At 36.8% G+C, this 25,716-nt stretch overlaps 1 protein-coding gene across 1 annotated transcript in view; it reads left to right on the forward strand.

Moving 5' to 3' along the window:
• The window catches only part of Samd3 (sterile alpha motif domain containing 3), a 45,446-nt gene that overhangs the window by 17,701 nt on the left and 2,029 nt on the right, over positions 1-25,716 (forward strand). Inside the window, exons 5-8 of the mRNA XM_070011078.1 lie at positions 4,363-4,548; positions 4,787-4,871; positions 5,394-5,561; positions 18,564-18,764. Of these exons, the coding sequence (XP_069867179.1) occupies positions 4,363-4,548; positions 4,787-4,871; positions 5,394-5,561; positions 18,564-18,764 (640 nt within the window). The remainder of the gene's footprint in view (positions 1-4,362; positions 4,549-4,786; positions 4,872-5,393; positions 5,562-18,563; positions 18,765-25,716) is intronic.

Below are 25,716 nucleotides of genomic sequence, written 5' to 3' on the forward strand. Positions count from 1 at the left end.
AAAAATTATTGCAAACATGCAATAACTGCAAATGGAGTTTAACTGTGAAGAACAAATCCAGGTTTTCTTTCCAAATGTGAAATTTTATATCCAAATGCGTTTCTAAATCATGGTTACTCTCTTCTGAAGAATCATCAGGAACTTAAAAGAATGATCAATACAACAGGGACCTGGCTCAGAGTTGCCCTCCTGACCAGGAAACAGACACCTTCAGGGATACTGGATAGAAATGGGATTCTGAAGGTGCTACTAGTTATTTACATAGTAACCTGGATCCCTGCTTACCATGTCCACTGTACCATGTATCACTGCTAGTGATAGAAGAATCCTTACTCAATGTCATTTAATATATGGATGACATTGCCAGAAATCAGGGAGATTATCATGTCTATAACAATTGCAATATTCTTATGGACAACATAAATAATGACACATCCAATATTGTTTTGTTCTTTCCTTCCTTCCTTCTTTATTTTTTCTTTTGATATTTTATATAGCTTTAGATTGTAAATGTTTCTATGTGAAGACTGTTCACTCTGAGTGTTGTTTTAGCGAGCAGGAAAATTGTTTGGCCTTAAACATAAATGAGAAAAATTTGTCTTTTAGACATTAGCTTAAATTTATTTGGTTATTTTTCTTTTAATTGGACTATGAATATCCCAAAGATTGGAACAGTTTGTGTATGGAATTTGGTGCTGCTCTTCATGTGCACATTCTTTTCTGGGATGTTCCTCTCCTTGTCCACAGACTAGTTCTGTAGGCTACAAACACTCCAGATTTTCTGTTAAAGTTTTAGCCCTACAACTTGTTTTTTGTACTCAGACCCAGTACATTTTGACCAAGCATTTCGTTCATCATTCTCTCCCACTACCATCTCCATCCCTACTGAGCTCCTCAAGTTTCCTAGTTTCATTTTCACATATGTACATTGAGAATTATGACTGCATTTGTCTACCATTCCTTCCTACATTTCTTGATCCCCCTAACCTCCCCTTAAGCCCTTTGGTTTGTAAGTAGGATACCATAGACCTTTGAGAAAGTAATCACAATGAAGCAATGAGCAAGAGAATATGTATGATAAAGGAGTCAAGAAAAAGCAGAGGTCATGTTTGGAGTTTAAGTAGGAAGTAGGGAGCCACAGAATTGTTTCAAACTGCCATAGCTCCTTTCTTCAAGTACTGGGCTGCAGCTACACTAAGCATTGCTATATATACTATAGTAAGAAATAGTTCCTGCCATGTATAGTTTTTGTCTCTCCTCTGCTCCCTTCCAACAATCAGCTTCTCTTCTGTGTGTTCAGATGTTTTCCTTAGGGTACTCAATTGAACCTGTCTTAACAGGATGATCTTCCTTATTGTATGTAAATTCCATACAAATATGATGTCTGCTTTTTGAGGGCAGAAAAAAATGAATGATTTTCTACTCTCACTACAGTTACACAAAGTTGGAGAGCTAATGAGATTTTTATGATGCTTATGATCATAAAAACTGCATAGTCAAAGAATATACTATTTCAGTTAAAAGGAAGGAAAAAACAATAATGTTAGCTAGCCTGATTCAGTAATTCCACCTTCACTATATACCATTGTATCATAAATAATAGGACCTTGTGTCCTATGAATACATAAAATTAGCATGTCTCTATTCAACAAAAAATTTTAAGTGTAATAATAATGCCACCAATTGTCAAACTTTTGGCTTAACTTTATTGTAAGTTGTATTTTAATGCTTATATGAGCTGAGTGCTTAGTAAAGAGTAGATTTTGGTTCACTTAAACAGAGATCAGGGTTAGCATTTATATGATTTTAAAGCTTTCTGGTTAATTTTCTATGGATCTAGGTTTGAGATCCACTAAATTAGAGAGCAACTATTTTTAAATTTTTTTGAGAGCTGTTATGTTGTGGTGGTGATTTTATAAATAAATAAATAAATAAATAGCTGTGAAGTATGAACAGAATTAGTAGCATCCTTTGCAATGGAGAGTTCTTTGTGCCCGGCACTTATTTTACAGTGGCTTTTTTTGGTGCTCTGCCCAATTCTAGCTCAGCAAATTATTATGAATAATTTTAACATAATGATAAATATTTAGTTTAATGCAAAAGTAATTTTACCAGTAGGAAATGGTTATTCTAGCAGTTACTTGTTTCTAAATTAGATTGAACTACTTTCTGATGGGACTGCCTTACATAATACTCATTTTGATTTGTATTAGCTAAGATAGTTTGGATCACTTCCAAGTACATGTATTTTAGTTTCAATATAAATAAAAAGAATATTTGATGCCTCTGATTTTGCCTGATAACTCTTTAATAGATCTTTAATAGATCCTGTATGTGTCTATTTATATTCTGTGTTTAATAGAAATAAGCCTATGCATACACAACACATATACGCAAACATACACAAATATATATACAACAAAATGGCAAAAATAAAAAAGGAAAGGTATGCTAGAATGTACTGATACCAGGTTAGTCACTTGCCTTCTTAAAATCCCGGAGAGCCACAAAGCACAGTCAACCAAACTAACCCCTGGTCTCTGTAGATAAGGGAGAGATAATTTGGCTATAGGAGGCAAAGGCCAGACAATGAATTGTAGAAGGAAATGGGAAATGTACAAAAATACCAGGTATATATTAGATTCCCAATGCATATTATTTGAATGAATTAGCAATATGAGAGAAAAATGTATTGAAAAATATTTTGGGCTGGTGCAGAAATTTCTTTTTCTTTTTTAATTGTGAAAATACTGTAGAGAGGGGTTACATGGGCAAGATAATGAATGCATTTCTTATCAAGCATTGTTGCCTCCTCCTTTGTTTCCCTTCCCATCCCTTCCCATCCCCCTATCCCCCCCCATGCCAAAGTTGTAAAGTTCGTTTTTGACATAACATCTTATACATCTCATTGTTGCAATGGGTCCACCTGTATCCCTATTTAAACAATTTGTTTTTTCTCTTCCCCTCAACAAATTATATTAATATCAAATACAGTAAAATTTCTGAGAATTGCCAGTTGCTGTGTTGTAGTATTGAACTGTAGGTGTGTGTATTATAGCCAGCAGATTTTTCCCACCATTGAAGAAGTGTGAGAGCTTATCAGAGAAAGAGATGAGAGTACTTTCTCCAGCTTTCTAATTCTATCTTTTGATAGAACTACTCTTTTCTTTTAAAAGATGACCTATGATACTGAAAGAAGTTTAGCCCTTGAAAACTCATCAGAATTTTATTTGAGTTACCAAGAAATCCATTGTCTTCAGAAAATTTACCTAGCTTGGTTAGTTTCGAAAATTCTTTGTTTACAAAGGAGGAGGCAACAGTACTCAATAGGAAATGTACTCATTACCTTGCTCATGTAACTGTAACTCCTCTGTACAGTATTTTCACAATAAAAAACATACAAAAAATAAAAAATAAAAAAGAAACTAGAAATTTCTTTGTTGTCTACTATTCCTTCACTTGCATCTCAGTCAATCCCATTGGTGAAATAGATTGAGAGTTACCTGGTGCCTTTGGTTAACTGATGCTTGTAAACTTTACTATTAGAGTCTTCTTTTTATACACCCAAGAGTCAGCCACTAATGTGAAGGTTTTAAAGTATTCCTGAGACTTAATTTTACTTATTGATGACATAAAATTCACCTTTTGAAGTAAAAAGTCAGTTAATTATAGTAAGTTTATGTTTAGTAATTTTTGTGCAACCACTCTAACTATGCATTTTTGGCTACTTTCAGACTTTAGGCAACCATGAATTAGTTTTTAGAAGTTATAATTTTCTATCATCTGTTGAAGAAACTTCCAGTGAATGAAAGCAGAATATCAGATATTTGTTTTTAATTTATTAACTCAATGTTTCTTTTATTAACTCAATATTTCTTATTGAAATAACAAACAACTAAATCAGGTATACTCTATATTTCAGAAGCAGAATAGAGTAGAAAAAAATTCTTAATCAGTAACTAAGACTAATTTATTGCAGGCCTCATTTGATTTTACATAATTGCAATTTTCCGAGAACTTTTGCAGTTTTGAGCTGTGTATTACAAGTCACCTCTTCAAGACACATGAGTTAGTATTCTTTTCAACTGCAGGCCTTATTCTAAAAATCTATATTAGAATGGCCCTTTTAAAAAAGAATTGTAAGTATTGGTGCATGTGCAAAGGGGAAAAAATACCCAGAGACATCAGATAAACCTTCAAATGTGTATGAGCACATGAATGAATGGGAAATGGATCCATGATTTTATATATTTAGGTCGCAGGAAAGTGGTTTGCGTCACATGTTCTCCAAGCATAGAGAAGTAGTAAGTTGTCCCAAGATTTGAAATAGGACTTCACTGCTCTTGTGTTTTTATTTCGCAGAAGAAACGTGAAACATATTCTAGCAAGGAACAAAGCATTACAATGGACCAAGTCCTACATTTTACCTGAGTTTCCTTATGATGTCAAGTGCATGTTAACGGAGCAGCAGTGTCCAGATCACAGCATGAGGATACGCATCATTGAGTTTCTCCAGGCCGACATGACTAAATACCTGGATGGCTCGCTGTAAGTAGTAACAGGGAAGACTTTCAGTTTGGGGAGAGGATCTGCTTTCTGAGCAGAGTAGAAGTTCATTTAGAATCAAATTTTCAGCTCTTGGATGACACAGGATAGAAGTCCCACATGCACAATATTCCAATGTCTATTTTGTTTTATGGGAAAATGTCTCAAAAGTGACTATAATATAGACTCCTCTTGAATGTAGGCTCTTTGAAGTGAAATGACTCTTTCTTGTGGTTAACAGGTATCCCACCACCCAGCAGTACAATGATGTGGTCAATGCCTTACTGCAGGCCCATCCATTCCTGGATGAGGACGGCTGTGGCTTTGTAAGTGACCTGTGGTCCAGTCATCCTATTTTTCTCAGTCCACCTTGAAATAATAGCTCATTTGACTTTCCTCAAAAACCATTGCAGCTGACAAGACTGAGTCTATTTTTCCATTGATGATCAGATCACCTGCTAATAGTTCCTTCGGTAATATGTACTAGAGCTGGTCTAGATGTGGGACTTCCCGACTGAGATTGTGATACTCCCTGAAGGGCAAGAAATAATCTTATGGAGACTTTTGTTGTAAAACAAAAAAATAGTTACTTCCTTCTTGCCAAAACCTTGCCTAACATTATTTTAGTAGCATTCCTATTGTGTTTTTCTGATTCAATTTCCTCAATTTAGGATTATAATTTGTATAATAATGTTCCAAAGTTATTGTAAGGATAAATCAAAGGATAGATCCATTACTTCTATTACGATTTCAAGCCCAAAGATGATAAACAAATAAAGAATTTAACACTTAGTGTTTTTTCTAATCTCCTGTAAAAAAATATAACTAACCTGTTTAATTTTACACAGTTTTTATGGAAACGAGCCCTCAAAGATCGTTTTAAATATGTTCGAAGGCCTATAGAAGATGATGAACAAGTAATGAGAAATAAGTACAAATTTGGACACCGAAGAGGCCAGACGAGGAAATCCCTTGCTGATACAAGATTTGATGAAGTTAAAATTGTACAGATAAAAGTAAGATTGCATCATTCAATGTTCAGACTTTAAATGAGACACCTTTAAAGAATTATAGGTGTAGTCAGGATCCAATTAAATGAATAGCTTGCATACCAAACCATGTGAGTCATGTCTCCAAAAGCAGTTTGAGGCAAGAATGTTACTATCTCGTGGTCATTTTTTTCTTTAAATAACCTGGGAAAACTTGAAGTTCTGGGCCTTTGAATTATTTCTCTTTCTCTCATTCTCTTATATATTTTATGTTTATGAGCTTTTTTTCTTTTTCTTTTTCTTCTCTTTAGATGATAGGTGGTTTATTTTTTAATTATATTTTTTATTATCTTTAAGTAGTTGTACAAGGGAATTTCCATTCAACTAATCAATTTATAAGTACAATGCATCTTGGTCTTGTCCCCACTTTCATTATTATCCCTCATTTCTTACAATCCAACTCTTCCCCTCAATTTCATAGGATATACATGTAATATTATGACTATAGTCTCCTCTTTCTTCTTATTTCTCTCTTCTGGTACTGGGGCTTCAGCACTGGGTTTTGTGCTTGCTATGCAGTTCTCTTTTGGTTGGGCCAGCAAGGACTGTGATTCTCCTATTTATGCTTTCTTTCCTCTATAGTTATGGTGATGAGTGCACCCCATTCTTTTAGTATGGGCTTTGGAAACATTTTTTTTTCCTGAGTTAGTACCAGCCAGTCTTAAGTACTTAGGGAGACACTGGCTCTCCCAACCCCCAGCAAAAACAACCAAAAAAGTCATAATAAGTTTACATTCCCACCAACAATGCAGTAGGGTTCCCTTTTGGCTACATCCCCTCCAGCATCTTAGAGTTCTTGATGATAGCCATTCTAACTGGAGTGAGGTGGAATCTCAATGTTGTCATGATTGTCATGATTTGCATTTCTTTTATAGCTAGAGATGAGCATTTCTTCGTGTGTCAGTGGCCATTCTTTTTTTTTTTTTAATTGTGAAAATACTGTACAGAGGGTTACAATTACACAGGCAAGGTAATGAATATGTTTCTTATCAAGTGTTGTTGCCTCCTCCTTTGTTTCCCCTTTCCATCCCCTCCCATCTCCCCCCGCAAGTTGTAAAGTTCGTTTTTCGACATAACGTTTTGCACATCTCATTGCTGCAGTGGGTCCACCTGTATCTCTATTTAAGCAATTTGTTTTTTCCCTTCCCCTCCACAAAGTATACCAACATCAAATACAGGCTATTCTTATTTCTTCTTCAGAGAACACTCTCTTTAAGTCTTTAGCCCACTTATCAATCGGGCAGTTGTTTCTCTGAGGATTTCTTGTTGGGGGGTTTAATTTTTTGAGTTCTAAGTATATTTTAGATATGAGACCCTTGTCGGTTGTATTGCTAGTGAAGATCTTCTCCCAGTCCCTGGGCTATGTCCTTTGCCATGCAGAATCTCTGTAGTTTCATGCAACCATTTATACAACCTTTGTTGTGTTTCTGGGTCTGTACTAAGAAAATGTGGCCTCTGCCAAGGAGCCCTAGTGTTTCTCCTATTCCTTCCTGTAATGTTTTCAGGGTGTCTGCTTTGACTTTGAGGTCTTTGATCCATTTGGAGTTGATTCTGGTGCAGGGTGATATATAATGATCTAATTTTAGTTTTCTACATGTGTTTAACCAATTTTGCCAGCTGTCTTTCTTCCATTTATTTTTTTGGCTCCCTTATTGAAGCTATTGGTGGCTATAGGTCTGCAGGTTCATTTCTGGGTCTTCAGTTCTATTCCATTGGTCCTCAGGTCTGTTCTTGTGCCAGTACCAAGCTGTTTTGATTACCATGGCTTTGTAGTAGTTTGAAATTTGAAATTCCTCCAGCGCTGTTCTTTCTGCTAAGAATTTTTTGTTTGTTTTTGCTATTTGGGATCTTTTCTTGTACCATATGAATTTTTGGATTGCTTCTTCTATTTCATTGAGGAATGAGGTTGGTATTGATAGGTATCACATTGAATTTGTATATAGCTTTGGCAGTATTGCCATTTTCATGATGCTAATCCTCCCAATCCAGGAGCCTGGGAAGTTTTTCCACTTCCTTAGCACTGTTTTAATTTCCTTTTTCAGGTTTTTAAAGTTTTTGTCATAGAGGTCCTTCACCACTTTAAGTTAACTCCTAGGTATTTTGTTTTTTGTGGGGCTATTACAAAAGGAATTGCTTTCCTAATTTCAGCTGCGCTCTTCTCGTTATTGGCATAAGGGAAAGATGTTGATTTCTGAGGGTTAATTTTATGCCCTGCTACTTTGCCAAAGTTTTGAATCAGCTCAAGTAACTTGTGAGTGGAGTCCATGGGGTTCTTTAAATACAAGATCATGTCATCTGCAAAGAGGGAGAGTTTTAGTTCACCTTTCCCAATTTGAATCCCCATTTATGTTTGCATCTTGTGTTATTGCCCTAGCTAGGCACTCTAATACTAAGTTGAAGAGGAGTGGAGAGAGCAGATATCTTTGTCTCGTTCCTGAATTTAGAGGAAATGGCTTTAACTTTTCACTATTTAGTATAATGCTGGCTGTAGGTTTGTCATAAACAGCCTTTATTATAGTGAGGAATGTTCCATGGATTCCTAGTTTTTCCGGAGCTTTCAGCATAAAGGTATGTTGGATCTTGTCAAATGCTTTTTCTCTATTGAGATAATCATGTGGTTCTTATCCTTGCTCTTGTTGATGTGATGAATTATATTATTTGATTTGCATATATTGAACCAGCTTTGCATCCCTGAAATGAATCCTGTTTGATCATAGTGTAAGATTTTTTTGATGAGTTGTTGAAGTCTATTGGCCAAAATTTTATTGAGAAGTTTTGCATTGATGTTCATAAAAAATATGGGTCTATAGTTCTCTTTCTTTGATGAATCCCTGCATGGTTTTGGGATGAGGGTTATGATGGCATCATAGAAAGAGTTTGGTTTTTTCCCTTCCCCTCCACAAATTATAACAACATCAAATACAGTGAAAGCAGGGGTTATACTGTGGGGGAGGGACATACAAAGCAACAAAGAAATAATCTTATAAATGTGTTAGAAACAATCGCATGAAAGAAAAAAAATTTGAATACATATCTTAGGGTTCATTTCCCTAACATCAACTTATCTGACCTTACAACTTTGGTGGGGGAGGAGGAGGGTTGGGTGGGGGTGAGTTGGAGGAGTATTGGTGTGAGCTCTGCTTTGAAGGCCTTGTAGAATTCTGCTGTAAATCCATCCGGTCCTGGGTTTTTCTTAGATGGGAGGTTTCTTATTGGTGTTTCTATTTTGATGCTTGAAATGGGTCTGTTAAGTTGGTTTAAATCATCTTGGTTTAGTTTGGGCATGTCAATATCTTTCAGGTTCTCAAACTTATTAGCCTAAAGGTTTGAGAAATATCCCCTTATTATATTCTGAATCTTGGTTGTTTCTATAGTGATGTTTCCTTTCTCAACTCTGAGTTTGGTGGGTGTGTTCTCTTTTTTTCTGATAAGATTTGCTAAGGGTCTGTCATTTTATTAATTTTTTCAAAGAACCAACTCTTTGTTTTGTTTTGGTTTAGGGAGGATTTTTTTGGATTCTATTTCACTTAATTCTGATTTAATTTTAATTATTTGTTTCTGTCTACTGGATCATTTTTGTTTTTCTATGGTGATGAAGCAAAGGATATAAATACTGGGAAATAAGGGTCGGAAGAACCTCCCAAACACTGAATTTATGTCACAGAATTGTAAGCTTCAGATTGATTGTCTAAATTACTTTTAATCTCCATTTTGACCTAATAGAGGTTTTTCCATTTCCTTAAGATTTGAAAAAATCTTAGAAACATTTGAAATAAGACACCTTTAGGTAATTTTCACATCTTTCAAAATTTTTTGACTGAGTAAAATGCTTTCATATAAAAAAAAAAAAAAACCATTACTGCCGAGTGCTGGTAGCTCATGCCTGTAATTCTAGCTACTCAGGAGGCAAGATCTGAGGATCGCGGTTCAAAGCCAGCCCACGCAGGAAAGCCGTGAGACTCTTATCTCCAATAAACTACCAGAAATCCAGAAGTGGTGCTGTGGCTTAAGTAGTAGAGCAATAGTAGTAGAGCTTAAGTAGTAGAGCAATAGCCTTGAGGGGAAGAGCTGAGGGACAGTGCCCAGGCCCAGAGTTCAAGCCCAACGACTGACAACAAAACAAAACAAAAACGTTACTTTGTCTGCTATAGAGATGGAACCAAAGAGTAGGAAGGTAAGAATGGCTCACTTGGAAGACCTTGAAAGAGTCTTTGGAAGGGGAGAAGGTTTGGTTTTTTTGCTTTGTCTCCATGGTTACTTTTTCCTTTGGTGGTAAGATGCAAGAATTGAAGGCAGATAGTTCAAAGGTGGAAAGAAGGCGTGTGGATTTCTTAATCTTGTTGTATGAATTCCCACAGGTAACCCAAGATGCTGTGTGCCACTTGTGTGGTTTTAAGTAGAGACTGAGATCTTTTGTCTCTAAAGCTCCGCCTACCACAATCTGTTTCCAAGTTAGCTCTGCGTAAATAAACTATATTTTCTTGGCTATAATAACACCCAAGACATTGATCAAGCTGAAGTACCACCTGTGAGTCAGCATGCCTGGGTTCCCCTTGTTCTATTGCTAAAAGATTTGCGCAATATTATTTTATATATAGCTATACTAGTCTAAATCCTAGGTTTTGTCTTCAATCCAATTCTGCAAAAGGCAAGCTATTTTGAAAAGTTTAGAAATACTTTTGCCCCCTCAAGACCCCTTGTTGCTGCTTATATGCATTCAATTATATGCAGCAGTGTGCCAGCCTTTCTTAAGCACTTGACTTTCAGTGATAAAGAAGAAGTAAATGAGATAAAGAAAAAAGTCTAGCCTATAGCAACGATAATTACTCATGGCTGAGTCAATAGGCTCAAATAAATCCAAATAGCTCCTGAATTAATGTTTTGTTTTTCAATGGTCTTTTACTATATACTTCATTATGTATTTGTAAGAAAAGATATAATTAGATCCTCATACTACCTTGTTTAAATGATGAAAACACTGGTTTTAAAAGTTCACAGGATCTGTGAGGAACCACAGAGTAATATCATCAATATGGTCATAAATGTGCAAAAATCTCAAGTGTGAAAATTAAGTGAATAAAACTCATCACTTCCTGTCTATTATGGTTGCTTTTCTCTTAGTATTTGTTGTATTTTTATTCCCATTTCTATTTGCTTTTTTTCTCCACTTGTGCTGGTGAGAGAAAACAGTTTTGTATGCTTACAAGTATTCCAAAACATATTCTTTCAATGGAGGTTGAGTATATTTGATGTAAACAGAATTCATCATGTGTGTTTTCTTTTTCTTTCTTTCTTCCCTTCATTTTTTCTCTTTCTTTTCTTCTTTCTTTCTTTCCTTTCTTTCTTTCTTTCTTTCTTTCTTTCTTTCTTTCTTTCTTTCTTTCTTTCTTTCTTTCCTTTTCTTCTTTCCTTCCTTCCTTCTCTTCTTCCTTCCTTCCTTCCTTTCTTCCTTCCTTCCTTCCTTCCTCCTTCCCTCCCTCCCTCCCTTCCTTTCTTTTCTTCCTTTCTTTCTGTCTTTCTCTCTCTCTCTCTCTCTCTCTCTCTTTTGTCTCTTGTGGGGCTTGAACTTTGGACCTGGGCTCTGTCCCTGAGCTCTTCAGCTCAAAGTGAGCGCTTTACCACTTGGGCCACAGTGCCACTTCTGGTTTTCTGGTGGTTTATTGGAGATAAGAGTCTCATGGACTTTCCTTGCCAGGCTGGCTTTGAATTGTGATCCTAAGCCTTCTGAGTAGCTAGGGTTACAGGTATGAGCCACCAGTGCCAGCCTGTTTCCTTCTTTTCTTCCTTTCTTTTCTTTTCTTTCTTTTACTTTTTCCTTACTTCCTCTCTTCCTTCCTCTCTTCCTTTCCCTCTTTCTTTCTTTCTCTCTTTCCTTTATTCTTTCCTTCCTTCCTTCCTTCCTCTCTTCCTTTCCCTCTTTCTTCCTTCTTTCTTTCCTTCTTTCTTTCTTTCTTCCTTTCTTTCTTTCTCTCTTTCTCTTTCCCCTCCCTCCCTCCCTCCCTTCCTTCCTTCCTTCCTTCCTTCCTTCTTCTCTTCCTTTCCCTCTTTCTTCCTTCTTTCTTTCTTTCCTTCCTTTCTTTCTTTCTCTCTCTTTCTCTTTCCCCTCCCTCCCTCCCTCCCTCCCTCCCTTCCTTCCTTCCTTCCTACCTTCCTTCCTTCTCCTTTACTGATACCCTTTCAAATCTATTCATGTTTCTATTTGAATCTTAGGTGCATTGATTTCAACCATTTTTTAATACTCCGTGCATCAAGTTCCATTCTTCCTAATACAAATTGCAGTGCAGAGAACACCCTTATCCAGATCTGGTTCTGGAGCTGTGAGTTTGGCTTTACTAGTATTATATTTTTGCCTTTAAGTAGTTAACGAAAGGGTTGTCTTTTCCACGGCTGTTTTTTCTCATGGCTCAAAGCTGCACAGGACAGCAAAAATCAGAGAAACATGTTGACAGTTAATTGGATTCTGGATAGCATGCAATTACTGCCATTAGCAGGTGGCAAGTTTACTAATACTTTAAAGTTTTCCAAGTCAGCTGCACATTGGGAAGCATGGGGAAAATATTGCGTGGAGCAAACTTTGCCTGCTGATTGACAGAAACACATGCCTGCATATTAAGCAAAGAGACCGTGCAAGTTCCCCAGGGGATGCATCCCTCCCGAAGTCCTCTTGATGACAAAAAGGTTGAAAGAGGAGATGACTGGAATTTAGTAGGAGGAAACCCTTAGCATCCAACACAGTATTGTTCAATAGAAATGTCATAGAAGACACAAACATGCAATTTTTAATTTTCTTGTAGCCACACTACAAAAAGTAAAAAGAAACAAACATTTAGTAGTGTGTTCTATGTAACTCGACATATCCATAATATTATCATTTCAGTACATACTCATTACACAAATTATTAATAAGATATTTTACATTCTTTTTCTGTATATTAAATCTTTAAAATTCAGCATTTCCAGTACACATTTTTACATTCGTCTAGCCACGTTTAAATTGACAGGATTACATAGGTGGTTAGTGGCTACCATACTGGATAGCTCAATATGCACAACCTTGGAAGAACTAGAAACTAAGTGAGGTGACGCTGTAGTGAACAGGGAGCATGCCCAATCATTTTCCAATCGTATTTGTATTTAGAAACTAGTCTCCCAGTCTTTATGTTGTTCCTTTACACAGAGGATCTTGCCTGTTGTTGTTTTTTATTTTTAGCTTGTTTGCTTGTTTTGAGTCAGAACCTCGCCAGGTAATTAGGCTGTTCTGGAACTCATGATCTGCCTGCCTCTTCCACCTGAGATTATAGGCAGAAGCTACCAATCACACCTGGCTGGCACAGATCCATTAAAGCAGAGTTTTGATAATATATAGCTATAGAAGAATTATTAAATTTTCATAATGAGGTATGTTCTTTGTAAATTTATTCAGATAGCAGAATGTAGGTTAAAATTATGTTAATAAAAGTCAACTGAGTTTATTTCTGGGAGAAATAAAAGGGTATAACTACATTTTTAATCATCCTGCAGTAGCTTACTACTTCAAAAGCAGTCCCCATCTTCTGTCAAAAATTGAATTTAGAAATATTTGTCATATTTCTGTTCCAGCTGCCAAGTTAGACTCAAACTTGGCTAAAGCTGAACTCCATGATTCCAACCAATTCTCTAGAAGCTGTATGGCTCTCTATGGCTTGTGTTTACTTGGTATGATAGAGGAAGGTCCAGAGTGTCAGAGTTCATGTTCTGGTTAAGTTATGTGGATGCCTTTAAAGTCACAAACCCCCCCAGAGGAGTCCTCCACTTCTCTTCCATGTGTTCCTCCATCAGGAATAATCTTGCTTCTACCTCATCTCTTTACACTGTGTTTCTTTCCTGGCTTATCCTGAGTCCTTTAGTGACAACACCTTGGAATTGATGCTATTACAGCTGCATGCAGTTCTGTAAGATTCAGCCATTTCTCATTCATTGCTTCCCTCCTCTCACAGTGCATCAAAGAAACTAGCTTTCACAACTAGGCCATCTTTCTTCTTAGAGAAGTGGGGCTATATCAACCAGGATCCCCACCCGTCCTGGGAAGTCACCTCCCGCTTTGTTCTCATTGGTATAAGGGGTATATGGACCCAGTTCTTTCCAGCCCTGAAAGCATTTAAGTCATAAATAATAGAATCTAACAATATATAAATGATTAAAAGCAAGAGATTTGGGAATTTTCAAATCTAATTCAGGCTTTTAATCTGGACTAGAATCCCTAGTCAAGTCAGGTAGAAGCTTCCTAAAAATGATTGTGTAGGACTTTTGGGAGAAGCAATACATCATGTATATGGTGGTCCATAAATGTCACTATCAGTACTTAGAGAATTTCCATGATACGGCAGTAGTAGAAAGCTGTTTATATAATTAACATTTATATTTTCTTTTACTTTTCTACATGTATTTAACAATTATCATTCTACTCATTTGAGACTTTTTTAAATGTATAATATATGGGTTATATATGTTATTCACAGAACACTTGAGATATCAACACCCAGCTTTAGAATTACATCATGGCCGATCCAGTCATGTTGACCTGGATCCCTCTCTTCTACTCTCTCTCTCTCTCTTTTTGGGTCAGGCATAGGGCTTGAACTCATGGGCCTGGGAGATGTCCCTGAGCTCTTTAGCTCAAAGTGAACACATTACGACTTTAGCCACAGCGCCACTTCCAGTTTTTTGGTGGTTTTTTGGAGATAAGAGTCTCATGGACTTTCCTGGCTGGGCTGGCTTTGAACTGTGACCCTCAGATCTGAGCCTTCTGAATAGCTAGGATTATAGGCATGAGACACTGGTGCCCATTCCTCTCTTCCTTTACCCACATTTGCAACATCCAGAAGTACTCAGAGCTGTGAATTTTAGGCTGATCGCATCTCTGACTTTTTTTTTTTTTTTTTTTTTGGTCATGGGGCTTGAACTCTGGGCATGAGTGCTCTCCCTCAGTCCTTCAGCTCAAGGCTAGCACTCTACTGCTTGAGCCACAGACCAATTTCTGGTTTTCTGGTGGTTTATTAAAGATAAGAGTTTCACTGACTTTTTCTTAGTTGCTTTTTATGTCCCTCCCCCACAGTATAACCCCTGCTTTCACTGTATTTGATATCGGTATAATTTGTGGAGGGGAAGGGGAAAAACAAATAGTTTAAATAGGGATACAGGTGGACCCATTGCAACAATGAGATGTACAAGTCGTTATGTCGAAAACGAACTTTACAACTTTGGTGGGGGGGGGGGAGCAGGAGGATTGGGTGGCGAGGTGGCGGGGAGGATGGGAAGGCATGGGAAGGGGAAACAAAGGAGGAGGCTACAATGCTTGATAAGAAATGTACTCATTATCTTGCCCATGTAATTGTAACCCCTCTGTACAGTATTTTCACAATTAAAAAAAAAATCTGGTACATGAAAAAAAAAAGAGTTTCACTGACTTTCCTGCCTGGGCTGGCTTTGAACCGCAATCCTCAGATCTCAGCCTCCTGAGTAGCTAGGATTACAGGCATGAGCCACCACCGCCCGGATATATCTCTGATTTCTTAAATAAGTACACTTACATAAATGATTTGGGTATCTATGCAGTGGGTTCCTGAGGAACCTGTTCTGTGTACCTTTTTAATCTTTGAGGCTACAAATGAATACGAGTCGTATATGTTGTCTTTGATGATTCCCTTTTTTGTCACTCCATGTGATTCATCCAGGCTGTTAAATTCATCTGTGTAGTTTATTCATTTTCCCGTTGGCTTAATAATCTATTTTGACAGAGAAGCACAGTTTATCTGGCTATTCTCCTGTCAACTTATATTTGATTTGTCTCCAGTTTTGGCTGTTCTGAGCCACGCTGCTTTGATCATTCTTGGATGTGTGCCTTGGGGCATATGCACAAGCATTTTACAAGGCTTCAAGCTTAGTAGTGGCGTTGCTGGCTCCTGGAGTATGTATGCAAATACTCATCTTTGTAGGACAGAAATAGTTTACTTAAGATGATCGTAGTCATTTATTACCAGATTTCCCTGTCCTAACCTATTGAGAATAAATTGATATCTTATTTGGACCTTATTTTAATTATAATTATTTATGAATCGATCAGATTTTCATATGGTTATGAAATGTTTGTGTTTTCTCCTCTGTAAAAGGCTTGCCTGCTCATGTCTTTTATTTGTCTAACAGCCTTTTACTTATGTGCAAGAATCTTTAATATATTTTGTATTCTAACCTCCCAATTATTTTTACTGTAAATATCTTCTCCCACTTGATGCTTTATTTTATAAATTTCTTTCTGGTGCCTTTTGATAAAGATAAGTTTGTCATTTTAATATAGACTTGACAATCATTTCCCCTATAATTAGTATTCTATATAATCACTGCCTTTAAGTGATAAGAAATTCCCTTTAATTTTTTTTTTAGTTTGCCTTTAATACTGAATTTCATAAGCCTCATAGGATTCTCCTTCAGCCCCCATGATGGGTAGACCAATTTTTTGAACCTTTTATAAAACAAGCCTTCTCTTCCCTGGGAATCTTGCTGGTGCCATCTGTTACTTCCATGATTCTTGTCTAGAAGATCTGTTTTTTTCTATCAGGAAAGTTCTCTCTTCCTATAGGAAGACCACTTTTCCTTACTGCATAGCTACAAAATGTCTTCATTCATTCTCATCACTACACTCGTATAAGTGTCTTGGTTATAAAACTTTCACATAAGGATGACATTGATCAAGATGCATTGTACTCATAAACTGACATGCTGAATCAAAATGCCTTTGTACAACTGCTTAAAGATCATAATAAAAGAAAAACACATTTTATTAAAACAATAGAGATTTTTGCTATAAACATTGGATCTATATTTATAAGGGGGACTTCCTTGTACTAATTGAATCTTTCAGTGAGCATGGAAAAATTTATCTATTTATGAGATCTCAGCAATATTTTCCAGTGATTTTTGGAATTTTCTTTACGTCTATCACAAACTATCACATAGTTTGCTAATTTTCTATCTAGATACATTAAAGGTGTTTTGCCAATTGTAAAGAACAAACAAAATACCTTTTCTAGCTGGAACTAATGAGCCTGTGGCCTTCACAGCAGCAACTGTAGAGGCTGAGACAGAAAGATCATGATTTCAAGTCCAGCCTGAGCTACGTAGTGACGACGTCTCTAAATAAATAAAAATATAAATCTTTCTCTTCATTGGTCAGTATATGTTTGTATGTTGATTTTGTATTTAGTGGCTTTGGAAAAACTCTCATTTATGAATAATAATTTTGATTCTTTTCTTCCAATTTTTATACCTTATTTTCTCTATTTTACTACTCTGGCTAAATCTACAGCTGATACCTTTTCTTGTCTTAGAATTTAAAGATAATTCTTTAAAATTTTCAAAATTAAAAAAAAATACTGTTAGCCAAAATTTTGACTGGACAGCTTTATAGGTTTCTAAGGTTTCTCATTTCAGCTTGATCAAGATTTTTTTTCTTTAATCCTAAAGCATAAAGGGAGGTTGAATTATACATTTTTCTTGCATTATCTGAAAAAAATCTTATTTTATCATCAGTTTTATTACTGATGTAAAATATTTACAGGTATTTAGATAACAAGTAAATCATAAAGATGTTAATACCCTTCATTTCTTATATAACTATGTTTTTCCTGCTCCAAGCTTTCCTATAACAGTTGCTCCAGATCAGTTTGCTATATGACAGTACATGAAGTATAATAGGTAAATCAATCATATTTCTCTTTACTTTAGCTTAGCCTCTTTACTATTATCAAACAAACATTGAACTGTACATACACACACACACATGCAAACAATGTTATTGTTTTGTTTAGTGGTCCCATTAGCACTTTTTGCTCCCTCTCTGTCAGGTTTCCATGGTGGGAGTGACCTGTACTTCTTTATCCTACACAGGCTCCTCCAGGAGTGAGGGTCAACATCACAGAGTATCACAGAACAAGTTGGTGTTGCTTTCTCTTCTGCAAATACTTTTACCTTGCAGTTAAGTTTCTGTAAGGCTGTAGGAAATTTCACTTTAATCCATTTTGGTAAAGTATATTTTCCTAGGAATGTATTCACTTCATCTGTGTCCTGCTAGTCGTTCAGATTTCATAGGAAGTGGGTGTACCTGACACTTTCTCAATGTGATTCTAAAGTTTTTGATGTAGACTCCATGTCATCTTCTTCACCATTTATAGGTAATATCTGTTCACAATCAGATCAGTTAGGTAAGTTGACTTTCATTCAAGTGCAGTTCTCCTGAAATCCTCTCAATTGTCCTAGAAAAATCATTTGCCTGTTTCCTCGAAGCTATTTGCCCTAGATTTTCAACAAGAGTCTCTAATATCTTTTCAGCTTCTCCTACCCCAGCTAGTGTTCCCGAATCTGGTGAAAATAATAGCATTATGGTTTAGCATCTCAGGCACACACACACACACACACACACACACACACACACACACACACACACACACACATACTTACACAACACAATTAATGTTATTATTTTGAGTTTGGTTTATATGTCTGATTCTTCAGGCATTTATAATGAAAAAAGGACAATACCAATAGTAAGAACCTGACTATAAATTTTTCATCTATTCTTGACATTTTGTCTTCTAAAATTTTCATATATAAAAATAAACAACATTCCTGTTAGGTGTGAACTTTCTAGGTAATCTAAGTTTCCTTATAAATGGGTAAGTAGGAATTACGTTAATTTTTTAAGTCTGTCAAGAGCATAGCTTATAATTCCATGGTAAGTAATCGCCTAATTAGATTTCATTAAAGACCATTCCTTGGTTAACTGTGTCCAAGGCCAAGTGTAATTAGGCATGGTGATGCTCCCCTTAGGAGTGCATTATTAAGACTGCAGTAACAGGCTGCAACTCAAGTGTTCATGTAGTACCAAACTGCCACTTGAAACATGAAACTCACTGATGTTTTGAAAATATTTGGCAGGAAGAGTCTGTTTGTTTAGATTCTGAGGTAGATGAACACATTAACTGGTTCCAGCAAGAATATGTGAAAACAGAAAAGAACTGGAGAGAAATTGACAAGAGGATGAGCCAGACTTTGGAAATCAGAAGGAAGATGATTGACAAGAGGACACCTTTGAAGGATATTCTTAAAATGTTTCCTTTCTTGAAATGCCCTTACCAGGTATGTTGATTCACCTATATCACTCTGATTACTGAATCAAGCTGTAGTCTTCAGAATTCTAGTTGCCTCTCATTAGATTATTGTAGAAGCTTGGAAATCATTATTTCAAGTTATTTTGACAGTATAAATTATTTCTCCTTTGTATGTGTTTAGATCATCAAGACTACATATCAAGAAATATCCAACATTATTTTATTTTAGAACCCCAAACTATAAAGTGATATGTATGTATATATGTATGTGTATATATGCGTATATTTATACATATATACACATATGAATATACATACATATAGTTTAATGGATAAACAAAATACCTGTCTTTTGAGTTTTTTTATGACGGCCATCCAGGAGTTATATCACCAGTTTAGTGTGATTTTAAGAAGAGATTTTTCATAGTTTTGTCTGAGAACACATTTCATGGAAGAATTTTAGGAGCTCAATCACATACATGAAAAATAAAACATTTGACATACTTTTTCATTTTCTACAAAAACGTTCAAGAAGCATTTGCCTGCATGTATTAATTTAATAATATCAATAGTAAACATGTGAGTGCTTACAGCTGGTGTATTTCGGGGTTTTATGTGGGTTAATTAATTTAACCTGCAGCAACTTTACTTTGATTTTTGTTTGCTTATTTCTTAATCTCTGGGTTGCTAGGACAGATCACAGGCAATAGCCCCTAGCTGCTATTAGATGTGAAAGCAGTGCCAGACAGATGTACCGGCAAATAATTTTAAAGTAAAATCTGCCAGTCTGATAGGGGGTAAACTCTTTTGATACAAGAAACAAGGTTTAAATATCAGTCATTCTCAAGGTCCCTAGTTAAGCAGTGTGCATGGCAGAAAAGCACATTGTATTTTTGGACATAGAATAAATCAGCGGATGTTAGTAATGATGCTGTAGTCACTGATGTTAGGAGTTTTCACTGGAGTGCAGCCCTCAGTAGTTTAGTGATAGAATAGGTGAATTACAGTTAGGGATTCTTTCAAAGAATCATAGATGGCATTAGGTCTGACCTGAATGAGGAAGCCAAGAAGTTATTGGAGATATTTAGATTTTTCAGACATCTCAAACTATCCCATGCATGACCTACCCCAGCTGCTCCCATATTCCCTTAGACTTTTCACTTTCTATGTCTAAAATGTGCACCAAAGAAGGACAAAGACCAAGATTGCTTTTTGCACTGACTATGTGTATTAGATGAAATTGTCTATTGACTGTATTTTTTCACAAAATAATAAAATATTTTTGGTTGCTCCAGGACATAACTTTCTATGATTTCGACCCATGTAGCTGCGATGTACAATTGCCAAAACTCTTGTACTTCTTAAAATTAAAGCAAACTTGACCATAGCTACAGGTATTTGTACAAACAACTTGGAGAGCAGAATGGTCATGCTTGTGTCAAGGCTTACTGCTACTGCTATTGTGAAATCCCTTCAGTGTTGATGGAGCTGTGTTGCAGCTGCTGAGGAACAGAAGCAGCGGGCAGGGGAAAAGGCCCTGGACCTTGGTCCCTCTTTTCCTCCTCTCCTCATTAACCTCCTCCACTCAAAAACATTTTCAACTGAAATTTCCCATTTTAAAAATTAAAAAATTCACTTAGTAGTAAGTGCTGGACTGGTCTTGCCCACGCACATGTCTAAAACTAGAGAAACCAGAAACGAGGCAACTGTTTGCTGACATTAGTTACTGGCGGCCCAGGTGCCTGCTTAAAAGAAGCATAGAAGATGTGCCTCAGATTTCTGCCATAGGTGAGCTTCCAGACCACTATACAGAAAGGCTGTGCCCAAACAGGCTGGAGGTGGGGAATGAGGAAGCAGGTTGTAGGACAGGGTTTTTGAGGGGAAGGAAGTGAAGGAGAAGCCCACACAAAGCCTCCCAGTGTGTTTGGCTGAGGACTGGCCTTCATAGGATGGGACTGCACAAAGCCAGAGGGGAATGTGGAGAGAGAGGGAGGAAGTGGGGAGTGGGAGAGTGAAGGAGAGAGGGAAGGAGGGGAGGGAGGAGAAGGAGAAAGAGAGATAGATAGGGGGCTCCAACATGACAGAGAGAGCTGCTGTCAGAAGACCCTCCACACTCAACAGTAAGCATTCTGACCAGAGTAGACAAGCATTGCCGAGCACCTCAGGCATAGACTCATCGCTCCAGGAAGTCCATGCCTTATGAGAGAGAATTATGCCCTGGGCTTCATTTTACCTGTAACTAAGAGGAAACTTCAAAATAAACCTGCCCAAACAAATGATAACATCAATTCTGACAAGACCAGAAAAACAACCAGCAACTTAACTGCCTGCCAGACTCAAACCAAGCACTCATTAAAGGAACACAATTTAAACCCTCTGCTAGTGGATCGCTGGGCAATCATCAGTGATGTTGCTCGGTTGCCCTTTGATTCACCTGTAAGTCTGACCATAGAAAAGTCTGTATAGTAATATCAAAATGCTAATGTATAGTGTAGACAGCCCTGGGGAATTTTGTCCAAGATCTCCAGGTATTGACATTTTAGCTGGTGCTGTACCCAAGTCTTCACCAGGTGACTCCATCATTTTTATCAAGCTAGTTATTTTGGGTGATAAGAACATGGCAAGACCAATGAATTCCATGCATTTTATCTGTGGGGGGGACTCAGTAGAGAAATGGAATATGAATATTTCAATTTAGCAATTTAGACCTGAAAAGAATATTTAACTGAAATGCAAACATTCCTGGGTAACCTTACTAACATGGAGGAAAATCAAGAATCTGAATTTAAAAATAGACCACTAGAAGTTACTAATCTGGATAACAAAGAAAAAGATAACAGTTAATTTCTGGGACCAAATTAGATATGATGGGAAAGGCGGTTTTCACAGCTAGAGTTTGGCTATATGGCTGAGTGGAGATTTATGACAATAAGTAAATACATTGATGATAATGAGAACCAGGCTTCTCACTACTGCAAACTTGGAAGTAGGCAAAGAGGAAGTTTAGAGAAAACCCTACAATGTTAGAGTGAAACTTACAGTTTTTATTATATATACAGATATATTAATAACTATATATATGTCTATATATATACATGTATATGCTTATATACTATATAGATATACATATAGTCAACCTAAATAATAAACAGAAAGAGATTCTGAAGAGATAATAAATTTGACACTGCAATGGGAATGAGTAATCAAGGAGGAAAGGTATATGAAGATTTTAAAGGGAAAATTGAGCAGGATTACCCAAGTTGCTTTAACAATATCCTTGACTCAAGGTCACCATTAAAGGTGACATCAATCCAAGGTGAGATAGGTAGTGGTTGGACAGGTGATCCTATACAAAGCCCTCTCTGTGTTGGGTTGCAGTGGTCTCTGGGAAAAGTCTGGTTCTGATAGAGGGTTTGGCATTAGTTGTTACCAGGCATCCATGCAGGAAATTTTCTATTTTTGAAACTTCTGGCTTTATTTTTTGTTAGAGTTTGACACCAGTGACTCCATTTTGATTCCGACACTGTCACAATATATAAAAATAAATGTCTTAGCTTGTTCTTTGAGAAAGCCTGGAGCAATAACACTTCGATATGGGATGAAGCTTTAGTTTCTAAATGCTTCTTTTCAACAAAAGGAGAAAAAGAGCCCTTGGAGAAATGACTGACTCCAGATACAAAATTATCTGAAGTACTGTGTTCTAATGCCAGAAATTAAGGAAGTACTCACAGTCTAATAGAGTATGTCCAGAAGACAGAGAAATAGACTTAAAGCAGCTCCCACTGGGTGAATCTGGAAAACCTGAGCAGATTATAAAAATACAAAGATAATTGAAGGATCAGATTTGAGTGGAATAAGGATATATTAGTCTGTAGTGATATAATAAATGCAAAGGTAAATGAATGTAGAAGAAGAGAAAATTCTACCCTATTATAGGAAGCCAAAAGAAGAATGGGCTAAGAAAGTTGCTGTTGGCAATGATTGTAGGGATACTTGAGACAAAGGTCATGAGCAGATGCTAAATCTGGTAGATGAAATTTACATGAGAAACAAGTTATTTCCAAAAACTCTAGGTATCAATACAACAGCTATGAATTAACTGCACAGTGAAAAACCTGGCAGATTCCAATTTAGCCAGATGATAAAAATTAGTATGTGCAACATAGGTACTAATTAACATCTTGTGCTTCCTGGTGCAGGGAGCCATCCAAGTATCCTTGTCCTGAATGTGTAAATCATGAAGGAACAGCATTAAACCAACCTAGATCGAAGGATTTTCTATGTCCCAAATGGTCACTTTTCAAAAATATCAAAGACTTCAAGAAGTTTTTACTGAATGCAGACTGAATTTGAAACATGTTTTTTAAATCCATGTGATTCTGGATTCGATGTCTGACCTATGAAGAACGTGATTGGAACAACTTGTAAATCTGAATGAAACCGGTGGATTAGATTCCCTGATTTTGAATTTTATGGTAAAGAAATACAAACAAAGAGTTAAGGAGTAATGGGGCATTGTGTCTACAGCTTATGTTCAAGCAGACCAGAGATCAGGGCCATTTGAATGAAGGGTATTTTTGTTATATGGGAATTTGATCAGCAAGATACAGAGAAGCCACACCTTTAAGAGGTCCAATTGGGAGTCTTTATTAAAATATGGGTGTCTACAAACTTGCAGCCCCAAATGTAGCTAGCACAAAGCTCCTAAAGGCAAAAACCACATGCAGTGTGAGGAACTGAACCTAGCAAGTGTTTTACATAAGTAAAACAAACCAGGTGAGGAACAATTAGAGGATTATGGCAAGAATTCCTGGGAGCAAGACTTTTCTGAAGCTAAACATGACACATCTGCAGATCAAAGAAAGACCTATTTCATCTCTAGCGCATTCCCAGAAAGTCCCCATCTTTCCCAAGATGGCAGTGAGGACAAAATGGTCTCACGTAGACACTCAGTATCCATATTTCATTGAGAGCTCTATTATTTCTATAACATCAATGTAAACTTAAAAGTATTTCAGAATAAATAGTTTTAAAAATTCTTAGGCTATGGGCCCAGGGAAATAGTGTATTCTACCTTTTTAAAATTTATTTCTTGTCAGCCTAATAAGAGAACAATTTTCTAAGGTTATTTATCCAGAGAGCTGCCTAATATCAAAACCATTACATCTTTAGGAGAATTTATGAGGATCCCAGTTTTCTGAAAACTTACCTTTCAGAATTATGTTTGTTCAAGTTATGATCTACCAAAATATTCAATGAACAATGAGGGCCCAGTTAGACAGTATGTAACTGTTATTTACAGTTTTGGGAAAATAAATATATGTAGCCATAACATTCCCTTAAAAAATGAACAATGATTTGATAAAGCCACTTTGTCAATCAAATGGGAGTGGAGACAGAATTATCAGAGTGGGAATTAGGAGCCGGAAGGAAGGAAAAGACTTATGATTTCAGTCTATCATGATGTAAAGACATGGCAGCATGGAGTAATTCGCATTGCAAAGCAAAAGAACACCAGAAGTGGTCCAGGTAGATTTAATCCCTAAGGAAACACTCTCATTAACCTACTTCTTCCAACTAGGGTCCACCTGCTACTTTTTAACCATCTCACAATAATGCCTTGAGCCTGGGAATCTATCAAGGATTATTCTATTCATTAGGTCACAGCCCTCTTCTATTCCTCTCAGGAAAAGCTGTCACAGACAAGTTGATAATTATGCGTAGGCATCACAATGGTCAACTTTTCTGCATTTCTATTGTTTTTCCTTGTTTTTCAAATGTTATCATCTCAAGAACACTGCAGCTTTTTCAACTTAGGATGCTATCATAAGGTATTGCTGAAGGGTTGTTTTCTGAAATCTAGTAGTTTCCTTGCTTTTGCCTCTTGTTAGACACTGTCAAATCAAAACCAGAGTTTACTTGAAGAGATAGAAGATCCTAGAATCCTATAATACCCAACCCAAATAGCAGACTTCTGTATAATTTGTTTTCCTCATTTAGTTGAATCTGCATCTGGGATTGAATTCAGTTTTACATTTCTTTTGTTTTTTATTCTTGTGTTTTTAACTCAGGCATCTGTTTGCTAGGCAAGGTGCTCTACTGCTTGACCCATATCTCCAGCTTTTTGCTCTGGTTATTTTTGAAGTTGAGTCTCACTTTTTGCCTTCACCACCCTGGCACTCAATCTCTTATTTATACTTCCCACCATAGGCAGACGACAGGCACATGCTACCAGGCCCAATTTATTCTGCTGAGAATAAACTTTTTTGCCCAAACTGGCCTTGAACCATGATTCTTCCAACCTCTGCCTCCAAGTAGGATTACAGGCATGAGCTACTGATACTGGCTAATGTTTTCATTCCTTTTTTGTTGTTTTTGTTGGTTGTGGGGCTTGAACTCTGGGCCTGGGTGCTGTCCCTGAACTCTTCAGCTCAAGGCTAGCTCTCTACCACTTGTGCCACAGCACCACTTCCAGTTTTCTGGTGGTTAATTGGAGATGAGTCTCATGGACTTTCCTTGCTCAGGCTGTCTTTGAACTGTGATCCTCAGATCTCAGCCTCCTGAGCAGTTAGGATTACAGGCATGACTACTGGCGTCTGGCTACGTTTTAATTCTTAATTGGCTTGACCTTCAATTTTGGAATTAGAAGATTCTTTATTCCATTGAATACAGTGTTTCCCTTTTTTTGTGTGTGTGGTCATGGGGCTTGAACTCTGGGCCTGGGCACTGTATCCTCAGCTCTTTAGCTCAAGGCTAGCGTTCTACCAATTGAGCCATAGTGGCACTTTTGGTTTTCTGAGTGGCTTATTGGAGATAAGAGTCTCACGAACATTCTTGCCCAGGCTGGCTTTGAACCGTGATCCTCAGATCCTCAGCCTCCTGAGCAGCTCAGATTATAGGCATGAGGCACCGACACCCCGCTTCCAATTTTTTAGTTCTATAGATCTAGAATTTTGCCATGTTCATTATTTATCATTTCT

Source organism: Dipodomys merriami, unplaced genomic scaffold, assembly GCF_024711535.1.
Source record: "Dipodomys merriami isolate MVZ:Mamm:240054 unplaced genomic scaffold, mDipMer1.0.p SCAF_8, whole genome shotgun sequence".
In the NCBI taxonomy this organism is placed as follows: Eukaryota; Metazoa; Chordata; class Mammalia; order Rodentia; family Heteromyidae; genus Dipodomys; species Dipodomys merriami.